This window comes from Vanellus vanellus, assembly GCF_965231255.1.
Source record: "Vanellus vanellus genome assembly, chromosome: 22".
Classification (NCBI taxonomy): Eukaryota; Metazoa; Chordata; class Aves; order Charadriiformes; family Charadriidae; genus Vanellus; species Vanellus vanellus.
The window spans coordinates 4,981,077-5,004,499 of record NC_138927.1 but is presented as its reverse complement, the minus strand read 5'-3'; the positions used below and the strand labels follow the sequence as shown (position 1 = coordinate 5,004,499).

The 23,423-nt window shown below is 41.1% G+C and overlaps 1 protein-coding gene across 1 annotated transcript in view; it reads left to right on the top strand.

Annotated features, from left to right (window-relative positions):
* The first annotated feature begins 2,712 nt into the window (after window positions 1-2,712).
* Window positions 2,713-23,423, top strand: part of CLIC4 (chloride intracellular channel 4) — a 32,004-nt gene continuing 11,293 nt past the window's right edge. Inside the window, exons 1-2 of the mRNA XM_082493987.1 lie at window positions 2,713-2,876; window positions 20,890-20,999. Coding sequence (XP_082350113.1) covers window positions 2,805-2,876; window positions 20,890-20,999 — 182 coding nt within the window. The 5' untranslated portion in view covers window positions 2,713-2,804. The remainder of the gene's footprint in view (window positions 2,877-20,889; window positions 21,000-23,423) is intronic.

The following is a 23,423-nucleotide window of genomic DNA, read 5'->3' as shown; positions in this document are numbered from 1 at the left end:
CAATAATATGCTGTTCTGCAGCTCTGCCAAATGGAAATAAGCCTTCTCAATACAGCATAAAATAATATAGAGGGAGTGACCTACTGATCTAAGCATAGGTGGGGGGGCCAGAATTTCTTTGTTCTGACTCCCTGACTTGGTGCACATTTAGCTTTGAATAAGTCACTTAACTTTTCTGACTCATTCCTCACAGCTGTAAAAGGTGGGTAATGCTCACTTCCCTATGGATTGTTAGGAGGACTGGTTATTTATTTTGTAAAGCTTGGGCAAATTAATTCTAAGTATTATTGCAAAAAAATCTTCCAGAATAACATAAGCATCAATTACAGAACTAGGAAAGAATCGAGAGCTTTCAATGCTCAAAACCCTTCTGAGCATCATTAGAGAAAGAGGTTTCATTTGAATGGGGAGAATGAGGGGTTTAGTAGGTGCCAGCTGGAAGCCAGGAAAATGTCATCTAAAAGTAAAATAACTGAAAAGATGTTAAGCAACAGACGAGACTGGTGCAGCTGGATATAAACGAAATAAGCTAGCTATTAGCTGCTCTGCAAGATAACAGCATGCGAACTCTTTTGTTACAGAAGAAATTCAGCGGTAGAGAGGAAAAAACGGTCCTGGCAGCTCCTTTGTATGGCTGGTAAAACATAGAAAAGCACAGAATGCCTCGCAGACCTCAAATTTGTTGCTCTACACCTACCTTTAGTGGTGCCATGGGAGAGCTATTGTACTAAAAACACTGCCTTTTCAAAAGTAGGTGGTTCTTTGCTTTGGGGAGGCTTATAAAGTATTTGAAGTTTTACAGAACCCTGTGATTTTGAAACTTTTGGCAGAGGAGGATGGTGAAGCACACAGAGGAAGGCTTGGTCCTCGGCTAGAGGGGAGTATCTGGCTCAGCGTTCCTCATCCTGGCACAGCTCAGCCCCGGTTCAGAGGACTCAGCTCTTGCCTTTCTCAGCAGACACCGAACGAGCAGCACAGGATAACAATTTTCCCCTGCCAGCATGCTGCAATGGCCTTGCAATAAAACTTCCTCGTTACCGGTTCCTGAATCTACTGGGGACATTTGGCCCAACTGGCACAAATGTCTTACTCTGCCATGTGGAAAAAGTGAACGTAAAGCCCGAAACCTGATGCTTGTGGAAGGTGTCTGTGACAATCCCATTTAAGGGAAATGTTTTTCCCTCCCATCTATCCCACCCACGCTCTAACGAGGGTGTCCTTTGTGGTACAGGCTGCAATTAATTTAAGGGTAGTTATTCAGGGAGGTTCCTGGACAGGGCTGGACTACACGGTCCTGCCTTGCTCCCAGATCGGTTTGGTTACAGTGACACACTGATTTCCAATTTAGACTGTCCCACCCCATGAATCAGCGAGATTCCTTGGACTCTCTGTAAAGCAAACAGGAATCTTCCACCGACTCCCAGGAGTCCACTGAGCTGAGGAGGGCTGCACAGAAGCTGTAGGAATGGGAATGAAAAGGACTTTGTCACATCGGTTGCCCAGCCCTATCGGCACTGGGAGAGGGGCCGACAGCAGTTTTTCCTGCTCTAGATGAACAATTCAAGGGCATTCAAAGATGAAATTTGCTTAAAGACATCCGGTTATGCAGAACCGAGGGCAGTAAAATGCCTGGAGAGATAGGAGGTTTTGTTATTACCAGTGAAGACTCCGTTGGTAACCATTTCATGCGGAGCCGTTTCTGGCTGCGCGGATGCATTTGGGTACAAATTACAGGGAGGCTCGTCCCAGCGCCGGGTCACAGACGGCATTAAAGCAGTAGAGGCGGAGAGCTGCGTCTGCAAGTTGTTCGATGCCACCTCGGGGTATCCCACAGCCCCAGAGCATCCTACCCTGGGAACGGCTCTGCCGAGACGCTCAGGTGCAGCTGAACTCAGACTATTAAAAATAGAGTCTGAGCTCCTGAAACAAACGGAAGGACTGGGAGGGAGGGCGGGTGGTGCCGGGGTATAAAAGCCGCTCTGTTCGCAAGGGCTGGGGCTCCCGCAGGCATGAGGTCGCATGGGGAAAAAATGTGATCGCGGGCTGCGTGCCGCCTTGTGCTATTTTGGTGGAGAGACTGGAAAAAAGGGCCAACGGTTTAATTTCCTTCCGATGTTTCGCCTGACTCTCCTGCGCGTTCCTCTGCCCAGCTCCTCAGTCCCTGACCTTAATAGCGAGGGAGAAACTAGGCTGGATCACTCCTCCCTACCCCTCGATATAGATTTATTTTTTTCCCCAGCCAGGAAAGAAACTATTTCTGCTGCTCTGGCCCGTGGTGCGGCGGATCCGTGAGGGGGAAGCGCCTAGTTTTGAAGCTTCTCCGCACAGGCGAGGCGGGCTGCGGCCCCGGGGCTGAGGTGATGGCGGCGGGGAGGGGGGGGAGCAGACACGACGACCTCCTCCCTGGGCCTGGCAGCGCCAAGGCCCGGCCTAAGCAGGCCGCTCCCAGACATTAGGTCATCGGGAACCGCACCAGAAGCGGGCCTCACCCCGGGGGTGTCCCTCCGCCGCTCCGGGGCCGCCCCCGGCCCTCCCCGCCGGGGTACACCCCCACGCCCCCCAGGCGGCACCGGGGCCCGCCGTGGAAACCGTTGCCCCCTCAGCGCAGGCCCCGCCTCCCTCAGCACAGACCACGCCCCTCGGCGCTGGCCACGCCCCCCGCTCCGGCCCCGGCTGGCGGCTGAGCCGCTGGGGCGGGGCCGGGCGCAGTCGCGCGCAGGGCGGGTGAGGAGAGCGGAGAGGAGCGGAGCGCCGTCGCCGTCCCGGCTGGTCAGCGGCGAGAGGCGGGCGGAGGTCTAAGAAGCATGGCGCTGTCCGTGCCGGTTAACGGGCTGAAGGAGGGCGACAAGGAGCCCGTCATCGAGCTCTTTGTCAAGGTAAGGCAGGCAGGCAGGCCGGCAGGCGGGTGGGTGGGTCCGTCCGTCCGGTCCCGTCTCGGCGCCGCGCGCGCGCTCCGACCGTTGGGCGCCCCCTCCCCCAACCGTCGATTTTCCCGCTCCCAAGTTTCCCTCAGCCGCTCGCCGCTCCTCCCCGCCGGATTGAAGGGGCGACCGCCGCCTTCAGAACCCCCCTTAACCCCGTGCCGCCCCCCCCTCCCCGTACCCCCCCCCAGCCTACTCCCGGCGCCCCCCCCCCCCCCCGCCGCGCCGGGCCCGGGGAGCCCCGTTCCGTTCCGTTCCGTGGCGAGGCCGGGGACCGGGCGGGGCGGCGGGACTCTCCTCAGGGCGTCTCCGGGGCGGGCTGCGGGCGACGCCCCGTCGGGTGGCGGCGGCGGCGGTGCGGTGCCGCCGCGCACAAAAGGGCCCTTCGGCGGGGAGGGGAGTGCGGGGCTGAGTCAGTGTGTACAGATGGTGCGGGGCGATAATGCCAACCGCAAATAAGTCACTTGGGGAAAGTGTGCCTGCCTGTGCCTTTGCTGGAAAATTCTTTGCCGAGAGCTGGTGCGTTGCAGGGCGGTGGGCATCGGGAGCGGAGGGGAGTAACAATACATCACCCTGCACGCTGTGCCCGGGAAGGTTAAAGGTAGTAAAAATACGAGTCACTTTTCACTCGGTCCTCTGCCTGAGAAGTTCAACTTTTGCATCAGAAACCAAACATGTAAATGCATCGTGAGTTTTTCCTCCAAACTAGAAGAATGAGCGTGTGTTGGCTGCCCTTATCTGGCAAAGATACCGTATGGTATCGCCACATGTTTTGCATTCATGTATCGCAGTATGATGCAATATTTTGCATCTTCTGGGGCTCTAGTGATGCAGCATCTTCCTTTTACTTTGTATCAAAAGTGCAGCGAGTAAAGGGTGCTAATCTTTTCTTTCTGTGCTCAAACTTACTTTGAAAAAAGCCTCTCTGGAAACAAGGTGTTTTAATTTTTCAGATGAAGTTTCTTTATGTTGAAGTGAGAAAATAATGGAAAGCCTTCATCTGAGATCTTGGGAATTGCTTAATATAAAAGACACGATGACAAACATGAACATTTCCAGCAGACTAGGTAGAGCTTTACAAACAAGTTCTTAAATATAGATGTTATTTATTAAATGATACTCTAAAAATACTGAATTTTCTCTGTTTTGGACTTTTTAGTAGTCTCAAGAGGCAGTAATGGGACCCAGGGAAAGCACTGCAGTGGAGGATTCCAGACCTGATTTTAGTCATAATTTAGGTTCTTAGTGTAGAGGTTAGAATTTTACTAGTATAGCAATTAAGTTACAGATTACTTTGAATTATTTATAGCAGTACTTCTTTAATATAACATGCCAATTTATCTTCATCTGTCCTAAAGTTCGTTGGCCGATTTTTCTTATTTTTAAACAAATTAGAACAGTGATTGATGGCAGAAGGATTTGGGGGCAGGGGAAATAAGCTTTGTGGGCCTCTTTAAAGAGGATGTTTCATGCATGAGGAGTAGCACGAAGAAAGTGTAAAATTAGTTGTGAGAAAGTTGTATTGATTCTGATTAAATCAGTATTGCACCTATATAGATATTAGGCTACATGAAAGGGAAAAAGGTAACTTTTCTGTCCTTTTCAATCAAAACTTCTTTATCAGCTTGGATTTAAGGTGGTTATATATGGGATTATCAGTGAGAAGTATCTCCCTCAAGGAAGCCTTTTCCCAGTGTTATGAATGACTGCTGCAAGCTGTATACTGTCTGCCTTTAGGATAGAGTTCAGGTTGAAAAAGAAGTCATTCTTGTCTGCCTTCGTGATATTCAGGTAAAGGTTATTTCCCTGTAAAATCCTGCAGAGGAGAAACAGCCCCCACCCCAGCAGACAGACCGAAAGAGTTGTTTCATCCGGGTGTTGCCGCCTGTCCCACACTTTATTGAAGCTGTTCAGTATTATCGGAACAGTGTTTTTCTAAAGCTGATAGAAGTCTTGTTTGCTGCCTGTCTCATTAAGATGGTCACTTCATAAAATGCAAGCAGAATATTTATTCAATAAAACTAACAGTGTCTGTCTAGAAGATCACCACATTTTGATTTAGTCTTTTTTTCCCCTGTAAGTGGGAAGCTCAGTGTCTGCTTTTGTCTGTTGCACGGTTTTCACCTGGTTATGGGTGCAATCTAGAAAAAATCTGAATTTACGGAGTGAATGTTGGAACAAGGTTTTGCAGTGTAGATAATCACTTTCCAAACAGTATATGGGGTCTCAGTTCTACCTATGCACTGTTAGTCAGCGAAGCTTTTAAGATAGAGGTAGTGGAAAGACTTCTTGACCAAAAAAGAAATCTCTGCCAAATGCCTGCGGCTGAAGGGCGGTAACTGTATGACCTGCGTACAAAGGATTGTAGCAGCCAGACTAAGATGAAACAAAGGTAGGGATTAAAGCTTGAGAAACAAACCTGTGAAGCAGGAGAAACTGTTTGGCTTCGTGCCCAAAATGTTGGGTTTGAATCTTATTAAATTGTGATCAGTAACAAAATAGGATGGGTACAGCATGGGGAGGAGCGCACACATGGTTAGGTTTCAGTTATGAATAACTATATAGGGCTGTTTGTCACCAGCAAATTGCTTTGGTTTATTCAAGAAGACAGTGTATCAGTCTGTTGTATCTTGTATTTTCATACTCTGTGATAACATATGTGCAGAATTAGGATACTTAGGTAAGAAAAAGGGTTACAGTGCTGAAACTGAGGTGAATGATCTGTTTCTTGGTCTCATATAATAAGTTGCTTCAGCAGCTTTTTCATTATAGTGCTGGTGGGCTGCCTGCAATCTCTTTTAAACTAAGTGTAAATATTTTTCAAGTCTTTCCTCTGCGAGCTGTTTAGGAGAAACTAGTGATGTATCTGATTTAGTTTCATTTCCTCATATGTTCACATGTTTTATTAATGAAGGAGGCCCACTTCCATTGTCAAACAGGAATATTTTTGTATGCCCTAGTGACATTCTAGAGCAGTGAAGACTGCGTTGTAATGAACGTGCATGCAGAAACTTGAGTGTTGTGATCTGAATACAACTTGTATAAGCCACTTGCAATAACCGCAATTTAGTTGATCGTGTGTGGATTTTTATGGTAAATAAAAAGTGTGGTGGACTGACTTGGTCAAACAGAATTGCTCATCTGTGGAAACCACAAGGCAGAGCTTACAAAACTACTTGTGCAGTTTCTTTATGACAGTGTACAAAGGACATGGGGATGGAAGCTGCCCAAAGCTCAGGCCTTGGTGTACTACAGGGCACTCGGTAGTTGCGGTCTTCTTATAATAACAAGGTGAAGACACAGGTGATCAACAAATTCGGTATTAAAGAAAAAACCCAACAAACTCAACAAAGAAGAATTTCATAGTCATATATCTTTTGGCATGAGACGAGTTATAGTAGATGTACGTAACTATTAAGGAGGTGCTCTCTTCTTCAACTGTGTAACGTGTATATACTTGCAAGTTAATTAGACCTTGGATTTGTAGCAGCTTTCAAATAAGACGTCATTGCGAAATTGGGCACCTGTTTTGAAAATCAGATAGTGACTACTGTCTGTTTACCTGTGAATTGTACTGTCAGTAGAAAAAAAAACGTGATTTCACATTTAATAAATACCCTACTCTTAAACACTCCCAATGATTGTAACAGAAGCTTGTCTACATTTTTCTATATCTGAATTAAACAGAAATTTGGCAGGTGAACTGTTTGTCTTCCGGGATCTAGGTCCGTTTTGTTCAGTTAAATGTTGGAGCCTGTGGCAGGAAAGGGATGTGTGCATCTGCATCTCTAGCAGCGGTCTTGATACTAGCTCAGGGCTGGGTGAAAGGAGGAGTGTGATTTGTCTGAATTGCATGCATTCAGGTCTGCCTTTGTCTTGTGGTTGCCTGTGAGTATCCTTACCTAAGCTCTGATGTGTCATTCTGGAGTAGCCTGGCTGCTCTGTATCGATTTATAACAAACCATCCCATGGTCTTGTTTGTCATCATTGGGGTTGGGGGGGTTGGCAACTGCACTATATCTGCAAAATTAAAAGGAACATCAGTATAAGGAAATAACAAGACTAGTGACATGCAGTGTGGCTTCTCTGAGATAGTCTTGTCAGGGGCAGGCTTGTCACTTGATAATCTTATTAGTTAAGTCTCCTCCTTACATACAAGATCATTCTTTGGAGGTTTTGATGTAATAACCTCAGCACCCGAGAACTTTCTCAGTCTGCCTTTGATACGTGTTTGGTATAGATAGCAAAAATTTCATGGGTGGCATATTTCTTGTGAGCAAATACTGGAGTATTGTAAAGGATCCCTTTATAAACTGAGGCATTAGCATCTTGGTATATCCTGTGCTTCCTTGGTAAAATCAAGCCTTTTCCTCCTTTGGCCAGTGAACTATATTCCTTTAAGTGCTACTTGGGAAAGTTGTTATAGCCAGAAACCTCCTTGGCTTTTTCATTTGAATCTAATTGCTAATACAGAAACTGGTGCACTTGGTACAGTATTGTTTACAAATACAGAGCTGGTCTCAAGTGTAAATGTTACTTTTTTTTGCAAAACATTGGAAAATAAGCTTAACAACTCCTAGCAATCATTTTCAAAGGGATTACACAGATGATTTAGCTTTTCTCCAGTCAGAAATTGCTTCTGAATACACTTCAGCAGTAATGGTTTTATTCACTGACATCTATCCTCCCCTTTCCAATGGTTAACATCTAGGCAGTGCACTTAGATTGTCAAGAGAGCTTGTGTTTTACTTTGCAGTTGAAAGATGTCTGACACTCATGCACTTTTCCTCCTTTCCCCACAAAGTGGTCTGAGAACTGGCCAAGTTCCTGAATTTCAACTCATTGCCCTTTACAGCCTGCTAATCTGCCGGCTGGAATTGTATGGTCATCTGCGGTGGTGCTCCTGAATACTTTGCTCCATGGTGTACAACTGCTGTATGTCACAGATGCATTCTTTGAGCATAGATACTGCTGTAAGAGACAAATCTGTCCTGAGTTTTCCCAGATGGGAAATGTCTCAGGTTGTGCATTGAAGGCTTGAAGGGGAAAGACGAGCCTGGGTATCAGAGCACATATTGTGGGGCAAACTTTAGGGCCTGGAGCCTCCCAAAAGTCAGGGGTAGATGCACATCAAGGATTGGAGCAGTTCGACTCTGGTTCCCGATGCTTTTTTATGTCAGTCTGTCATTGTGTGTGGGCGCAGTAAGGAATTCATGGAAGCAGGGAAGAGTATACATAACTGAACACCAAAGTTCTTGTGAAACTATTTGAAGAGAATGAAGATCCTCTTAGAAGAGATGTCTTGTCTGTAGGTAATGATAGTCAAATATTGAGAAGTAACATGCAGATAGGAGGAACGTTTGTGTAAATGCAGTTTCACTGTTAGGAAGCGAGTGGGAGGGTCTGATAATCTTTCAGTGGGGAGCACCGTGACAGTATAAGTATCCTAAGAAGTTAGTAATCATTACCCTTGCAGCCTGAAGTGACTCAGAGTCACTGTCTAGTCTTGCACTGGTTATCCTGACCTAATCTTGTGGAAGGAAACAGTGAGGAAAGAGAGAGTTCTTTGTTTGAAGAGTATTACTGTCTGTCTTAATGTGAGTAGGGTGAATGTGAGTAGGGTGAGCAGAGAAGTAGTTGGTTCTGGAGCTGAACTTGGGGCTTTTTGAAGGTTGTGTTGTCTCTTACAAAAATGTGTGTTTGGAATAGTCTGGTTGGGGAATTCATTGAACTTCTGGCTAAATAGTAATCTATGTGCTTTGGAAAATGACTTTTGTACTCTGAGATTGCAAGTTTGATTTTTAAAAGTGTACATTAGTTAAAAGGGACAAAAAGAGCCGCAGACTATCATTATTTTCTCACCAGCGTGAGCATGTTCAGATTCTCTTTTAAATGAGACATTTATGGTGATGTGTCTAACACAAGGCCTACATACGTTTTTAACAGTGACTACATCAATTCCAAGTTCTGGCTGGGCTGGACATACCACTTAGAAATCCACCAGAACTGCTTTTAAGACTGGATAACTGTACTTGGCAGTAATTGGACTTGTTGTCTTTTTTTTTTTTTTTTTTTTGTAGATGTTCTCTTTTACACTGCAACTGATAATCAACCGAGCAGTGCAATTCCATAAAACTTTAACTGAACAGCATGGGAGCAAGCGAGGTGGTTTTGTCTGCCAGTGTAGACACTTGAGTTTGTCTAGGACAACAAACTTTAATTAAGATGGTGGTTGGTTGCAAGTTGACTGTCTGTGGAAAAGTAATTTACATCTGTACTTGTTATCCATCTAGTTTAATTTTTATCTTCAAAGTTTGTTGTAAATAACCCAGAACAAACAACTTCTTGTCCTAATAGAGGGGTTTGGATTTTTTTCCCTTGCATATTCTTCACTTTGGAATGATATAGTTTCACTCATAAAATAGATGCTAGGTACACATTTTCTGCTCACTTGTTGTATTAAGAGTTTGTGAACCTTTTAACAATTAAAACCTCCAACCCCAAAATAATTTTGTTGCCTTGATATGAGTTTAAATAGACATTTGACTTTGGGAACTTTAAATCCTTTATTTAGAATATTTTTTTCCTAAAAAATGTACTAGTTTTTAAAAAACTTGTTTTGAGTTGTTTGTTTTTGTTTTTTTTTTTTTTTAATTCAGGTCAAACATGCATTTGTGGCACAATCTGATTTTTAGGACTCTGAATGCTGTGTTTGTTTATGCTGAAGGGGAAAACATAAGCTAAACTGCTATTCATTACGGATGTCTTTGTGTGCGAGTTCTCTGAGAGTTCAAACTTATTCCTTGTATTGTTGGCCAGACAAAGGCCAAGGAACTTTACACGAGGAAAGGAAATGACTTAGTTCTGTACACTGAATATCCATATTAGGTATAAACTAAATATAGGAGTGTAATCCAGGAGTGAAGTCATATCTGTATATTTTCATGAGAAGAGCTAATGAGATCAGTCAGTGCTACTGGATCAGCTTCAGAGTTTTTTGGCTCTGTTAAAGCATTACTATTTTGGCGAGAGTTTGATGGTCTGTACTTTGGAGAGCTGCTTTTCTTAAATAAAGGAAATAGCTTTTTACGTGGTTTTGTCTAAAAATAAAATCAAAGCAAGCATAAGTATATTTCTGTAGTCTTTCAGAGTGATGTATTAGCCGCCCTAGTGAGACATGCTGTACTGGAGCTTAATGAGATAAGGCAAAATGTCCCGAAGGAGGAAGTTCTACTCTGCAAATGAAGAACTTGGATACCATCTCCCCAGGGATGTAGAATACATTCATAGAGGTGCCTTTTAGTAACCAAGTTGCACACTGCTTAAGTTGGAACCAGAAGCAACAGAGAGCAAGCCTTCCTCGAAACCTTTGTGCTCTAGCTGCTCTAAAATAAAAATTCCAACACCGGTTTCAGTCTAAGACAATGTTTTTCCTTGCTAGAGCTTTTGAATATGCTGTTAGCAGGGGGTACAGGTTCAAAACTGCAGCTCTCTTTCAGTGTGTTTTGAGAATTTGAGCAATTTCTTTGTTCATTGGCACATTCTTCTGTGGATACTGCTGTTTGCATTCTGATTTGGAGGCAGTTGTGGTTTTAGCTGTATTCCTTATTTTATTAGAATTCTGAAGCCCCCAGGTAATTGCTTTTCAGCAAGCTTTTTGACATGAAACTCATTTGGGCATTTGAGATGGGCTCTCCTGTTCCTGGTAGGGTTCGGTCTAAGCCAACCTGGCGACTGGAATGACCTGCCTGTTGGTGAAGGAGCAGTGTGCAGGGTGAAGCTGGAGCAGCTCTTCATCATTCCTCTCTGCTAATCTGTCCAACTCATTGCTCATCTTAGCTCTGTAAAATAGGTTATGAAATACCTTAAATGGTTCTTTGTTTTTCTGTCCTGCAGCAGTGATGCATGTTCAGAGGTTTATTTGAAGAACTCTTAAATGCCAAAGATAAAAATTTTACTTGGTCTTCTGAGCCCCAGTGACAAGTTTTGCGGATACTTCCTATAATTTTTATAGAGGCTTCATCTGTACCAGTGGGATGATTCTGGAAATAGGTCTCTTGGGCTGTAACCAAAGCGCACACTGTACCTTGTTAGCAAATTTAATAAATGTGAGGGGAGAGAATCATTGTCATATACAATGCCTATTCCAAGTTTATATGCTAGGTACCCAAAGGCAAGTTTCAAGCACTATAAAAGAAGCCCTTAATACTGTATAGTTAATTGCCTACTTACAGTTTCCTACTAGAATATTGCAAGAATGGGTCAAGCTCTTACACAGCAAATTTTAGTCAGTTTGGCTCTGCTTATCTTATCAAGGTTTGTTATGACTGAATCACTTTGTTAAAGGTATTGCCACTGCAGTAAGAAGGACAGAAGAGAAGAGATGCTAGGCTTCTGCTGTTAATGAATAATTTAATTTGCCTGTGTCAAGCTAGGAGGTGGTCATGTGTGTGGCCGTCCACAATAATACCAAGTTTTTGTATTCATGGCATTAAGCTAATTTTTTTCACTGAAGAAAATGGTGATTAGTATTTAATGCAGGTTTTGATCCTGCCTCTTCATCTGGTTCTCCCAAAGGATGAACATGGGATAATTTCTTTTCTCCAAAGAACTAGACGTGCTTAATTAATTTCTACTGATTTGTGAAGTTACTTTAATACATCATGAAGATCCCATAGCTTTTTCCAAGAGCTTTACAGTGAGAATTGGGTAGCAGTGAACAAGAGTTACAGGAAAGTGTACAAGACAAGTCTGCTAATTCTTTTGCTAGGAGCAGCATCACAGGGCTAAAAATAGCATCATCCTAAAATGGTCAGTTGCTGTTCAGTCAAATGTCGAACACTGTGGTGGCTTATCAGAAAGGTAATGACTTAAGAGGCTACTTGAATGGGCTGATAAACATTCCTTTCCCTGGTTTAAGAGTCAAATCTCAAGTAAATGCAGGGAATTCAGTTCATGTGTTTTTTTAAGCTTTGTGAGTTTACAGGAATTTCAGCTAATGTGGGAAGATGGATTGTTTACAAACTAAGCAAAGATGATATAGCTTGTCAACAGGCAGTGCTGACTAAGGTTGCTTTTTCCCTGGGTGGGGTAGATGTCAGTCAGGATATAGAACATATGGACTAGTTATCTTAGGCTTTTTGTATTTGCAGTTAATTTCAGGTATGAGCACTGGCCTTGTGTTTTTTGTTTTCTGTTCTTCCTGTGTTTTTCTTAAAGGACTAGCTATTTAAGATAGCAGTGATTACCTAAATTGTTCTGTAGAACTAAAATTGGGAGGGGTATGGTGGTTGTGATTTGAGCGTTTGAGTCTAACTTGATATACTATTACAGAGCTTTTTAAAGTTCCCTTATAAAGGCGTTACGCTAATCAATGTAATGCATATGAAGATAAGACTGTGATATAGGTGCTGTAAGCTGAATTTGGTGCTTTCTGAGGTCAGCTGCCTTCAGTTTGGAGATGAATGTATATTCGTTTCCTGGAAGGTATTTTCTTATTTTTAGGTGGCACATAAGAAAATATGTGCTTATCTTCTCACTTCCTTTATGAAAAAAAAGTTACCTTCTGAGTTCAAAAGCAGTTGAAAGGTATTGGGGAAACTTACAGTGGAGGTTAGTTAATAAAGGCATTAGAGAACAAGATTATGTAGAAAAGGCATGATGCAGCAGTAGCGCCATTTCTGCAGTGCCTGTGATGCTGTAGGCTCATCCACTGACAACATACAACATGATGAACAAAGGGGAATTTGAAGTAATAGCTATAAAAGGTGCCAAACTGCTGACCTTTGAGGTGATGAGAATGATGTTGGGTGTTTTATTTAGAATCTTCTTAGCATTGCGAAAGAATCGCAGGAGTTAGCTTGCTTGTCAGAGACATTTAATAGTGTGAATAAATCTTAAAGGTTGCTGCAAGCTTATTTTGTTCTTAGACTGAATCTTAAGTGACTTTTTAGCTTGTGTTAGCTGTAAGCGAGTAGGATAGGTTTCAAAATACATTAGGCAGCTTTGTTAGAAAGCTGTTCTGTGTATGAGCTGGAATACATGGGACTTGTGCCTCGGTACTTTCTTAAGATAGCAGCAGCCTGAAGCTGTCTTGAGACTTGCCTTTGCTCCCGTCTCTTTTTAAGAGGTTGACAGGGATCTTTAAATGTGCAGCAGTTTTTTATCTGTTAAGAAAAGGATGCCACACAGAAACAAAAGCTCTCACCTGTAAGTTGGGGCACTAGCTATCCACTGTCCTAAAGATGCAAGATAAAAGGTGAACTAACAAGCGGAAGTGTCCCTTTTGTCTTGTCATCCCTCGGATTAAATCTGGTTGAACCAGATTTAGTTAGCATCAGAGTTCAGGGCTTGACTCTAGCTTGCTCCCTGACCCGTTCCTCTCATAAAAACACAAAACAACTCCCTTCTCAAACTAGAAATCTGAAAGCGTGAGAATAAATTGAACGTTGTGTATTGTAGACAACACTTTTTCAGTTCTGATCTCTGCAACTTGCTACCTTGTCCCCTGGTTTCTTCTATTGAATGGTGCTACATTAATATTTGAGACATTGGGACCCTTTAAGGTGTGTTTTGGCTTGCAGATCAAGTGCTTACACATAACATCCATGAAGCTCATCCATCTACTGCCTGAACAGAAACACAAAGCAATCGGTATAGTGGTACCATATGGAGGAGGCGTTTGATTGGCGTTACTTCAAATACGGTTATAGTCCTTTCATGGATGTAATTCTTTACATCTTATCTGAAAACCCTGCCCAATAAACAGCATGGAATTCTGTTTATCCAGCTTGGCAAGATAAAGGTCTGAGTAGACGTTGCAAGGATTTAGACTGATATTACCAGATGACTTCCAGTATTCATGTGTGGAACATTAAACCACTCCTTTCTGTCTTCTTTCATCTCAGGAGTTTTGAATTGCTGCATGTTTTTCGCTTGAATCACTTTGTTAGTTTACCTTAAACCACTTCCTCTCAAAACAGTAATCCATATAGGATTATTACTAATTTACTTATTTTTTGAATTAGCTTATTGTGCATGAAACATGCAAGAATGATTGTTATCTGCTGTTTTGAGGTAATAGGTATGCATCATGTTGTTTTTCTTGTGTAGTTTCCCCAGCAGATCTTTTTTTCTTAGAACTGAGATATGTTTCAAGATTGCCGAGTTCAAAATTTGAACATACCCTCTGATTTTTTTTTTTTTTTTTCCCCCAAACTTGTTATTTGTTGGAACATTAATCTTCTAGACTTTGCAGGTTGTGGATTTCTTATTTGGGGGAGTGGGGACTTCCTCGGTGGTAGGATCAAATAGCTCCAGTAGTTGTATTTGGCAAAAGGTGTTCTGTGAGATACTTCTAAAATGCATTTTTCCTCTTCATCCAAACTTTATTTTTTCCCACTTCTGGTATGTCAAATGTGGGAGAGATTCCCTTGATAGTTTTGGATAAATTAGGAAATGATCTTCTAGTGTTCTGCACTTTTCTTTTGTTGTATTTATGTAGGCAGAGACTGAACTGTATTATGTTTTTCATCAGATGCACTTTGACTTTGCTATTATTTCTGCCATCATTTGATCCGGTTTGGGAAACTTGTAGCGTGCTCCTTTTAACTGGTTGCTGTTTGAAACAATTTTGCAGGCCTTTGGGACCAAAGATTTCTAGAATTGTGTTTTACTCTTGAGTCTTTCAGATCTATACGACATAAGGGCTTTGTGTCCTTTTAGGTGTTTCTTTGCTTGTCTGTTGTTCTTCTTAGTCTTTCAGTAAACTTCAGCAGTACCTCGGTAAAGGAAATACATGCAGGTTATTGTTTTAGGAGTCAAGTTAATTTTTATGCGGATGTAAAGACAAACATTTCACAATTAAAATGGATATTTTTTTTTTTTCTTCCCTTAGCTTGTTTAGCCACTTAAACAGATGTATGATTACTTATACTCTCTCGTTTGGGGGGAAAAACAATCTCATTTGAATGAAATCACTGCTTCAGGGGAAGAGAAAGGGAGGAGGTGGCTTCCGCCCGCGCTGGCTGGATCAGCTAAGCTCAATCTTCCAGACAGTGGGATAAGTAGATTTTTTTTTCTTTTTTTCTTCCAAGTAGCTGGCACTCTTGCATGGGCTAAGCTACTTGGCATTGGGAGTTGCCAGTAGTTTTACTGTGGCTTTGATAAACCAGATAGACTTCTCGGTGAGCATACCAGTTTGTTTTACTGCCTTGTAACTCTTTCATTCTTATTTGAACTTACTTTCTTATTTAGGTTTCTTTTAAAAAGTAGCCCTGTTTGTTTTTTCATATAATACTGTAGGGTGAGTGCTCTGGTGTATTTATGCCTGGGTCTTTTTCTGTGTCACATCTTACCATTAACGAGGTCTGTTTTGCCACCTTTTCAGAAGTTTTTATATTACAGTCAGTTTGTGGAGGGTAACAACTTTGTTCAAGGCAGCTGGATATCTGTAGTTTTTTCTTACTGTGATAAACTCTCTGTGGCAGCTGTTAGCTTTTCAGACTGCCTGATGGTGTCTCTAGCATGGCAGGTGTTGGCCATGGTCAAGTTAAACGCTGTGTTTGGCAGGGTACTTTCCCTGGTGGTAGATTAAAGCTGGACTCTTCAGAGCTAGTTCTCAATCAGTGTAATCCTTAAGCAAAATACTTGCAAGTGAAAAATACTGCGTTTCCTTGCTGTGTGTGGTGTTGCACTTTTTTCTGTCTGGTCCTAATCCATACAAGTGAAAACCTGGCATTCAGTGAAACACAGAAGTATGATAATGTTCTTGAGTACGTATTCTTCAGTGGATAATGGTAGCTTGATTTCTGAGTGATAACTGAAAATTAGTCTTAATTGTAGGGAGGTTGGCATTATTTAGTAATAAAGATTTTTAGACTGGTTTTGGAAAGAATTTGAAATAAAAGCACAAAGCTTCTTGGTATAGAATGAGTATAATCTTGTTGAATTAACAAACAGTCTAGGCTGACGTTAGTATAAAGAAGTCAACATTTAATATTTTCTTTACTCTGGTGGTGAGGATTAGACTGAAGATATCCTGGAATATTATGGCCGGAATTCAAAGACAAGGCAATGACAGATGTCTGGCTTCTAGTAGCGGGCTTAAACAACAATTGTTATATGATTAACCCCCTGCATGATATTTATGTAGAATATCAGAATATTTGTGCAATATTTAAAGATTTACAGTTACTGCCAGCACAGCTCTATTCAAGTGAAGAAAATCAGAGTCAGAAGTGACTCTCACAGAAACATCTACCAAACTTGTCTTTGTCTGAAAAAAAATCCCTATGCGATTGAAGAAGAATAATGTGTTGTATCACCAGCATGGTGTTGCTCTTGATGCCTGGTTGTAACAGATCTGTGCTTTAGCTCTCAGTGCATCAAATACAAGAAGATAGAGAACGGGCCTCTCGGGCAAACAGTTACATAGCAGAATTCCTTGGCTCAAGAGCACTGAAGCCAAAAGTTTCTTGGCATTCTGACTGCATTCCTTTTCCAGTATGTGCTCAGAATAACTTGGGACTTTTTGGAGCAGAAGTGGGACAAAAATTTGAATGTAGACATAAAAGTCTATGCTCAGTTTAGCTGTTCAGCTGCAGCTTTGAAAATGCATTAGGTTTCCTTCAAAGCATGTATATTAGGGAGCTATAATCATTTTTTCTGATTCAAATAATCCAAAAAGCCTATCTTGCTTAAACAAAAGCAGATGCTATTTGTTGTTTGTTCATTTTGAATGTTACGCTTGTGTTGGGAGAGAAGAAAAGTTTTGGTACAAGTGGCATTACAGCATAAATGCATTTGACCTTTGGCTTAGGAAAATGGACCTTAATGAAAGCCAGAGTTCAGTGCTCTGCCTTAAATTTTAAACAATTTTTTTATTCAGTGCTATGACTTAAAAGTAGCTTTGCATTGGGTTACAGATGGGCTAAGATGTATTTTCTCTTATTTTTTTAGTACAATAAAAAAACCTACCTTCTGAATTTGAGTTTGGTTTATTTCAGTTGCAATTTTAAAATCCTCCACTAGAAATAATAAAGCTCCACAGTGGAGTTATGTCATATGAAAGAAGGCGTGGGGTTTAATCCAATACCCTAACTGTTTGTCAGACTGTATTGTTGTTGCAGCTGATAAACATTTTTACATCAGACAGACTTTGGAACTTAACATCTCTCAGTCATTAACCGATTCCCCCCCACACCTGGGGCCTTGTAAATTTTTTTTGCTGATGGCGGGTCACTATCACATTGACAGGTAGCAAAACCTGGGCTGTCAAAGACTTGGTTTATGGTATAACTAACTCCTGAGCTCAGGAAAAGCCCTGAAGTTTTGTAATAACAAATCTTCATATCCGGTTCTGTCTGCAAAATGAATCTATTTTGTGCATAGGGGAACCATTTCGCTTTTTCACCTGATGTTATCACCAAAAGTATTTTTGTTCTCGGCTTCTGAGTAACTTCTTTCTGCAGCTGATGATGGATCATAAATCTTTAAAGCTCTTAATCAGACCTCTGTAATGAGTTTTTTAAAGTCATGTTTTGCAATTCACAAATTAACAAAGTGATTTGTAAAAAACTAGTTGTCTTCTAGCTGCTTGCCTATTGTCCGTTAGGACACTAGTCATTCATTTTCAAATACTGGTTTGAAGTTAGGGGAGCTGACCAGTGCTTATTTAACTTAATATTCTCCTCAGGAAATACCTCGATTATGTTTGCTTATGTTGTGGTACTGAAGCTAAGCTTCTGGACTTCCTTTGGTGCTGAGGATCATCCATCTGTTGGTGGCAGGCAGTTGCATCCCAATGATTCTTCCTTTGGTTACATGCCTTTATTTTTTCTATTCAAAGGTTTCCTTAGACCATATCAGATGAGTTCTCTGGCAATGTATGTCATATCGCACCAGCTCTGGTCTCTGGTTTTGAGGTCAGAAGTGCTAAATAAAAGATGAAGAGTGAGGAGAGCTAATCCTGCCTAGGTCATGTACCGGCTCCTGTAAGTGTGACTCGTGTGAGCAGAACAGGCTGAAGATCTGCTGAGTGTGGCAGCCGGTGGCAGATCCAGAGAGTTGCTTGAGAACAGCAGCGGGAACAGTCCTCGTGAGGTGCCTTGAGGTACAGATTTGTGCTGGTAAATGCCCACATTGCTCCTTTTACTTTCTAGTAAATGTCTGGTAGCTTTTCCATCATAGGAGGTGAGGTAAGGCTTAATTGGATGGGGGCATGCACGCCTGTGCTGTTCCTGCAGCATAACTCATGTCCTTTGCTGTAAGTAGCATTGTTGAAGTTGCCATAAAACTTGAAGAGCTCAGTTCTAAATCACAGAATTGTTGCTGCTTCAAAGTGTGAATTAGCCTGGGCAGTACAAAACAGATTTTCCTTAGACGGGATGAAGTTTAATCTTTTTTCAATACTGTTTTTCAAAGGTAGATAAGATCTTGCATGCAGAAAAAAAAAAAAAAAAAAAGAAAGTAGATGAGTATAAATCTACATTGGCATAATTTACCTGTGGGAAATGTCTGTTCCAGTGTAAACACGGTAATATAGCTATAGTGGAAAATTCTGAAATATACACTGCTGTGTGGAGGGATGGCATTGTGGTTAAATATTACCATCTATAAAAGCATCTAGCTATTGTAAATAGGCTGCAGAGTGAAGTATTTCTTCATGTAAGCATCTTGTGAGGTAGGAACTCATTCATCCATGCAGTAGCTAGAACCCTTACAAGTTACACACACAATTGAAAATTGTGGGTTGAGCTAGTATGAAGCAGAATGCCCAGAGTAACCAAATTGACTCTATTTTATCCTTTTTGTAGATGCTTTCAGAATTTAGTATCCTGAACACTGAGAGGTCATGTGCCAGCTTTTAAGACAATCTAATATTATTAATCTGCTGCAAGTTTTACTGTACTTTCCAAAGATAAAGGAGGCAATTTGTAATTTATGGCAGAAAGACAACTTTTTTCTTTCAAATCTTCATTAATGACATTAATAAAAAATTTAGGAAAAATGGCTTTGTATATTCTCCGCAACAAAGTATTCAGAAGGATAGTCAGCTCTGACAGGAGGGATACTTGTAGAAATGAGACCAGAAGCTTGAGGCAGCATAAATCAGTTTATGAATCCTCATGTCCTAGTATTTATAGACAACTATCAAAAGAGTCTCAGCCTTATCTGCAAAGGTACTGTGAGTTTTTAAAAATAAAATGGCTTTCCAAATTTAAGACACTTCATTGAAAAGCTTTCTATTTTCCTGATCTTTGAAAATCCTGCTGTTAGCAAATTCTACTGTTAGTCTTCTTAACTTGCAAAGTCTTTCTTCATTCTCCCCACTGTGGCCTCTGCTCAGTGCATGGCTGGGAACTGGCAGGGAGTTGAAGAAAAAGCAGTTCCTTTGCCTGAGCATCTAAACCTTTCTCTAGTTAGTTCTGGTCCTAAAGCTTAGTTCTCTTGTGATGATACTTTTTGTTGGCTTTTCTTCTCTTCCCTCTTTCTCAGCCCCTCTCACCCCCTCTTTTTTTGAAAACGCTAGATCTTCACCAGTCAGTGCTCAGGCCTTGTGTTCAACCCTTCCACTTGTGTAGCTCTGCTTCTGAATACCCTGTGCTTAGTGAATTTAACTGTCTTCCGTCATTTCTCTGAGGGGTATTGCCAGCATATCTTGCAGTATGTTTTAAAGTGGCTTAGGGAACAGGTAACAGTAATGATGAAAGAACTAGCCAGGTTTTGAGAATTGTACTGATTAAAATTATTCTTGGAAGCACTCTAATAATAATAAGAAGCAAAATCCTTTGAAATTCACCTAATGTGAAGTATGCGTCAAGATAATCTGATATATATATGGCTCTTTTAACTACTGAACCAGTTTTCAGAGGACTGAATTTTATAACAAGACTCAAGGTTTCGCGTGTCTAATTCTAGACCACTAAAAACTAACATTTTCCAACTTGGCAATACATACTTCATTGTCAGAGCAATCATGAGATGCATGCCATCACTGGGTGCCCTGGACTAGCTTACTGTTGCTATGTAATGGACCTTTGTTGTGGTAGGACAAAGACTTATTGATAAATTGCCTATAAAAAGTCGCTTTGGAATATTGCTTTATTGTCAGTGAAGTCTCTATGTACTTACAGTTATGTCTTTCCTTACAACACCTGCAATACGATAGAGATTCGTAGTTCCTGGTTGCAGTTGTCTTGCTGTAGCACTACACAGTGAGAGTTATAAGCAATAAACTGTAAGATGACTACAATTAATTAGCTCTGCCTTGTAGAAGAAGGAAAAAGAATAATAAAGAACAAAGAACAATATTGACATTGGAACACTGCCATCAAAAGGTGTGGCTGCTCAGTGGGTGCTACCCTTTCTTCACTGCTAAGAGCAGTTGGATCATCCTAAGTGTGAAAGATAACTGTTGTCTGAAATCTTGTTTTGATACATTTTGTGAGCAGTTGTTAAGAAGACACGGCAAGTAAATAGGTTAGCTGGCTTCACAGATGTGTGAATTTCACTGTAATAAAATCCTTGTTATGTCTGCAGCAAAAAAATCATTGGAAGGTGCAAGTATTTTAAAAAAAAAAAAAAAAAACAAACAACATAACCAACCCAACAAAATGATGCAGAAGTCCATGCATACCTTCCCAGTATCTAAATACCCGGTGTTTATTGTATCTAAATATTCTGAGGCTGCTTGTTTTTGTGTGTTATGCGGAGACATTTTCAGGATATCTGGTCCAGGTGTGTCAGCTGGACTTTGAAAGCAAGGGAGTGTTCCTGTGAGATGATACTAAGTTGGACTGTAAGCCTGTTAAATCTTTGGAAGAGTTAGTGATGTGAGGACTGTACAGGCAACAAAACCCATGAATTGTTACTGAATCTGTCTTTATGTAAAGATCTTTCAGTAATTGTGAGCATGCGTAGATGGAGTGGTCCTACTTTCTAATTGATGATCTGTTCTCTTCTGCAGGCTGGCAGTGATGGTGAAAGCATAGGAAACTGTCCTTTTTCTCAGAGGCTGTTCATGATTCTTTGGCTGAAGGGAGTGGTGTTTAGCGTCACAACAGTTGACCTGAAGAGGTAAGAAATATTGGTTTGTCTGACAAGCAAGAGTACAGTACACTTGGTGTAACAAATGTTTGCTTGGGGTTTCTAAATCTTGCATGGCTTATTTTCTGACATGAAAAAGAAAATCTGTCCTCATAAATACTAAGGTGTAAATGGTGCATTCATTGATGGTTATTTATAAGTATCTGTAACCAAAGAGAATTGGTCTGATGAATTCACTTGAATTTGTTAAATGATGCACTTCTGTAAAATTAAGAGCTGACGTGAAGTCTCTCATAACTGAATACTGAATCTTACTAACTTCACGTCAAGAGCCTGCAAGTGAAGACTGCTGGATGGGTATTTTATATCAACCAATCTTTGATCATATATCTAATGATTATTGGATAACGGTCACAAGTAATGTGCAAGCTACTTCTCTTTTTAAAGACTTCAAGATAATACTGCTTATTATGCAGTAAGAATAAAACCATTGTAAAAATATCTGTCCATGAGGTAAATATGAGTGAAATAGAAGTGAAATAGGTAGGACTAAAATATAAAATGTTTTGCCTTTTATAGTGTTAGCCAAATATGTCATGATGGTGCGTGTCATCTAAATTGCAACTTCTCCTTCTATGAAATGAATACTTTAGTGGGTAAGAAGGGTGAGATGTGAATCCAGGAGTCTTAATTTGGTTGGGTGTACTTTAGAAGCGGTAATGCTAAATTCAGCAGAGGCCTCGTATTTGTTTTTGGTGTGAAGTAATGTTTTCACAGCACTAATGTAACCAAATGTTAGTCACTGAACTCTCAGGAGAGAGGAGAGACTGCCAGTGCTTACAAACCTTATTTTCGGAAATAAAGCCAATAGAAATACAGTGTTCTCTAACGAATCAAGCGTAAAATGTGCAAGAGAGAGAAATCACCCCACTAGACTTAACCTCTTCTTGTAGGTTTGTTTTTTTTTTTTTAAGGAGGTGACTTGTTTTGATTTTTAAAAATCACGGAAGTTGCTGCTTCAGCGCTGGCAACTAGTGTTAAATATTTCCATGTGTTCTAAGGCTGAGACAGAGAAAACAGAGCGGGAGAAGGCAACTTTTGTCAACTGGGTGTGCATTTGTAGCAGCCCAAAGATTTTCTCTGGCCAAGCTGGGATTTTACTGCAAATATAATTGCTGCTGCCAGCACACAGAAACCAAATATATCATATCTTCCATTTAGCAGTGCATGTGGTTTGTGGAAACCTCGGGAGTTGTGCTTGTGTACTGTGTGTAGTTTTGGACTTCCTTTACTTTTAGCGATGGTGTTATTTAACCTATTGCAGTTATTGCATCAAAGGGCGGGGAGAAGAAGGTTGAAAGAGACATTTTATAATTGGAAGCATATTTATTGCTGAACCAGTCTGAGATATCATTAAAATGCCAAAGATGCTTGATGAATTGGCTTTATTTGTGTCCCTTTGGCAACTTTGAGTTAATTAGATGGGAGAATGGGGTGTAAGAATACAAATTGGTTGCAGATGTTTAAAATTGTCCTTTCTTACACAAGGAAAGCTTTCTTTCAGTTGTTTTATGTTGGGGAGGGGAAAACACAAAAAAAGTGCAAAAATTAAAAATGCACAGGAATAGGTCAAATGAACTCTACTTTTTTGTTGTATGCTGAATGTATTTTCTGGTAAAGGAAAAGAAGGAGCACTGAAGCTAATTCAGATTTGTATAAGTGTTATTAGAAACTTAATTCCTTTTATAATTTATTTAAAATATTTGTATTCATAAATGCAAATTTCTCATTCTGGATTGTCTAGTACCTAGTTGTAGAGTAGTGTAGATTGCAGAATGTCACATTCTGATAACTGCTCCAGTGGAAATGTTTCATACCAGATGGTGTTTTTTCCCCTGTTAGCATTGCCAGAATGATGATAAGTGCTAGATGTTGCCTTAATACACTTAGAATACTGTCACAAGAAACTGCTTTTACAAGTTCATTATTCAAGCCAAATTCTTTTTGTTCCGTAAAAGACACAAACTTATTGAAGAGCTGGGTAGTAATGGTTTTAAGCACCTGAATTTATTTTGCTAGCCAAAGAAAGAAAAAGGGTTTACTTGCAAACCTTCTGCCTCATAGCATAATATCTGCACAACTGTAACGCAAGCTCTGTCTGTTCTTGGGGCTTAAAAGGTCATGGTTGGGTACAAAAGTTCACGAGTAGCTTGGGTCACAGGAAAAACTGAGTCTGGTTTGACTCTGTGGCATGTATTTTTCCTTTCCATAGTTGCATTGGACATCATACTGTGTGAACAAAAGAACATTTTGCAGTTCTCAGTTCTGTTCTTAAGACGGAAAAATATGCACATAGGCAAACAAAGTGGGACGTCCTGCCCTTCAAAGAAATCGGGCATTTCTTGCTTCTGTTTAGTCAGACAGAGGCTTTATTCTTTCCCTTTTGAGAAGCAG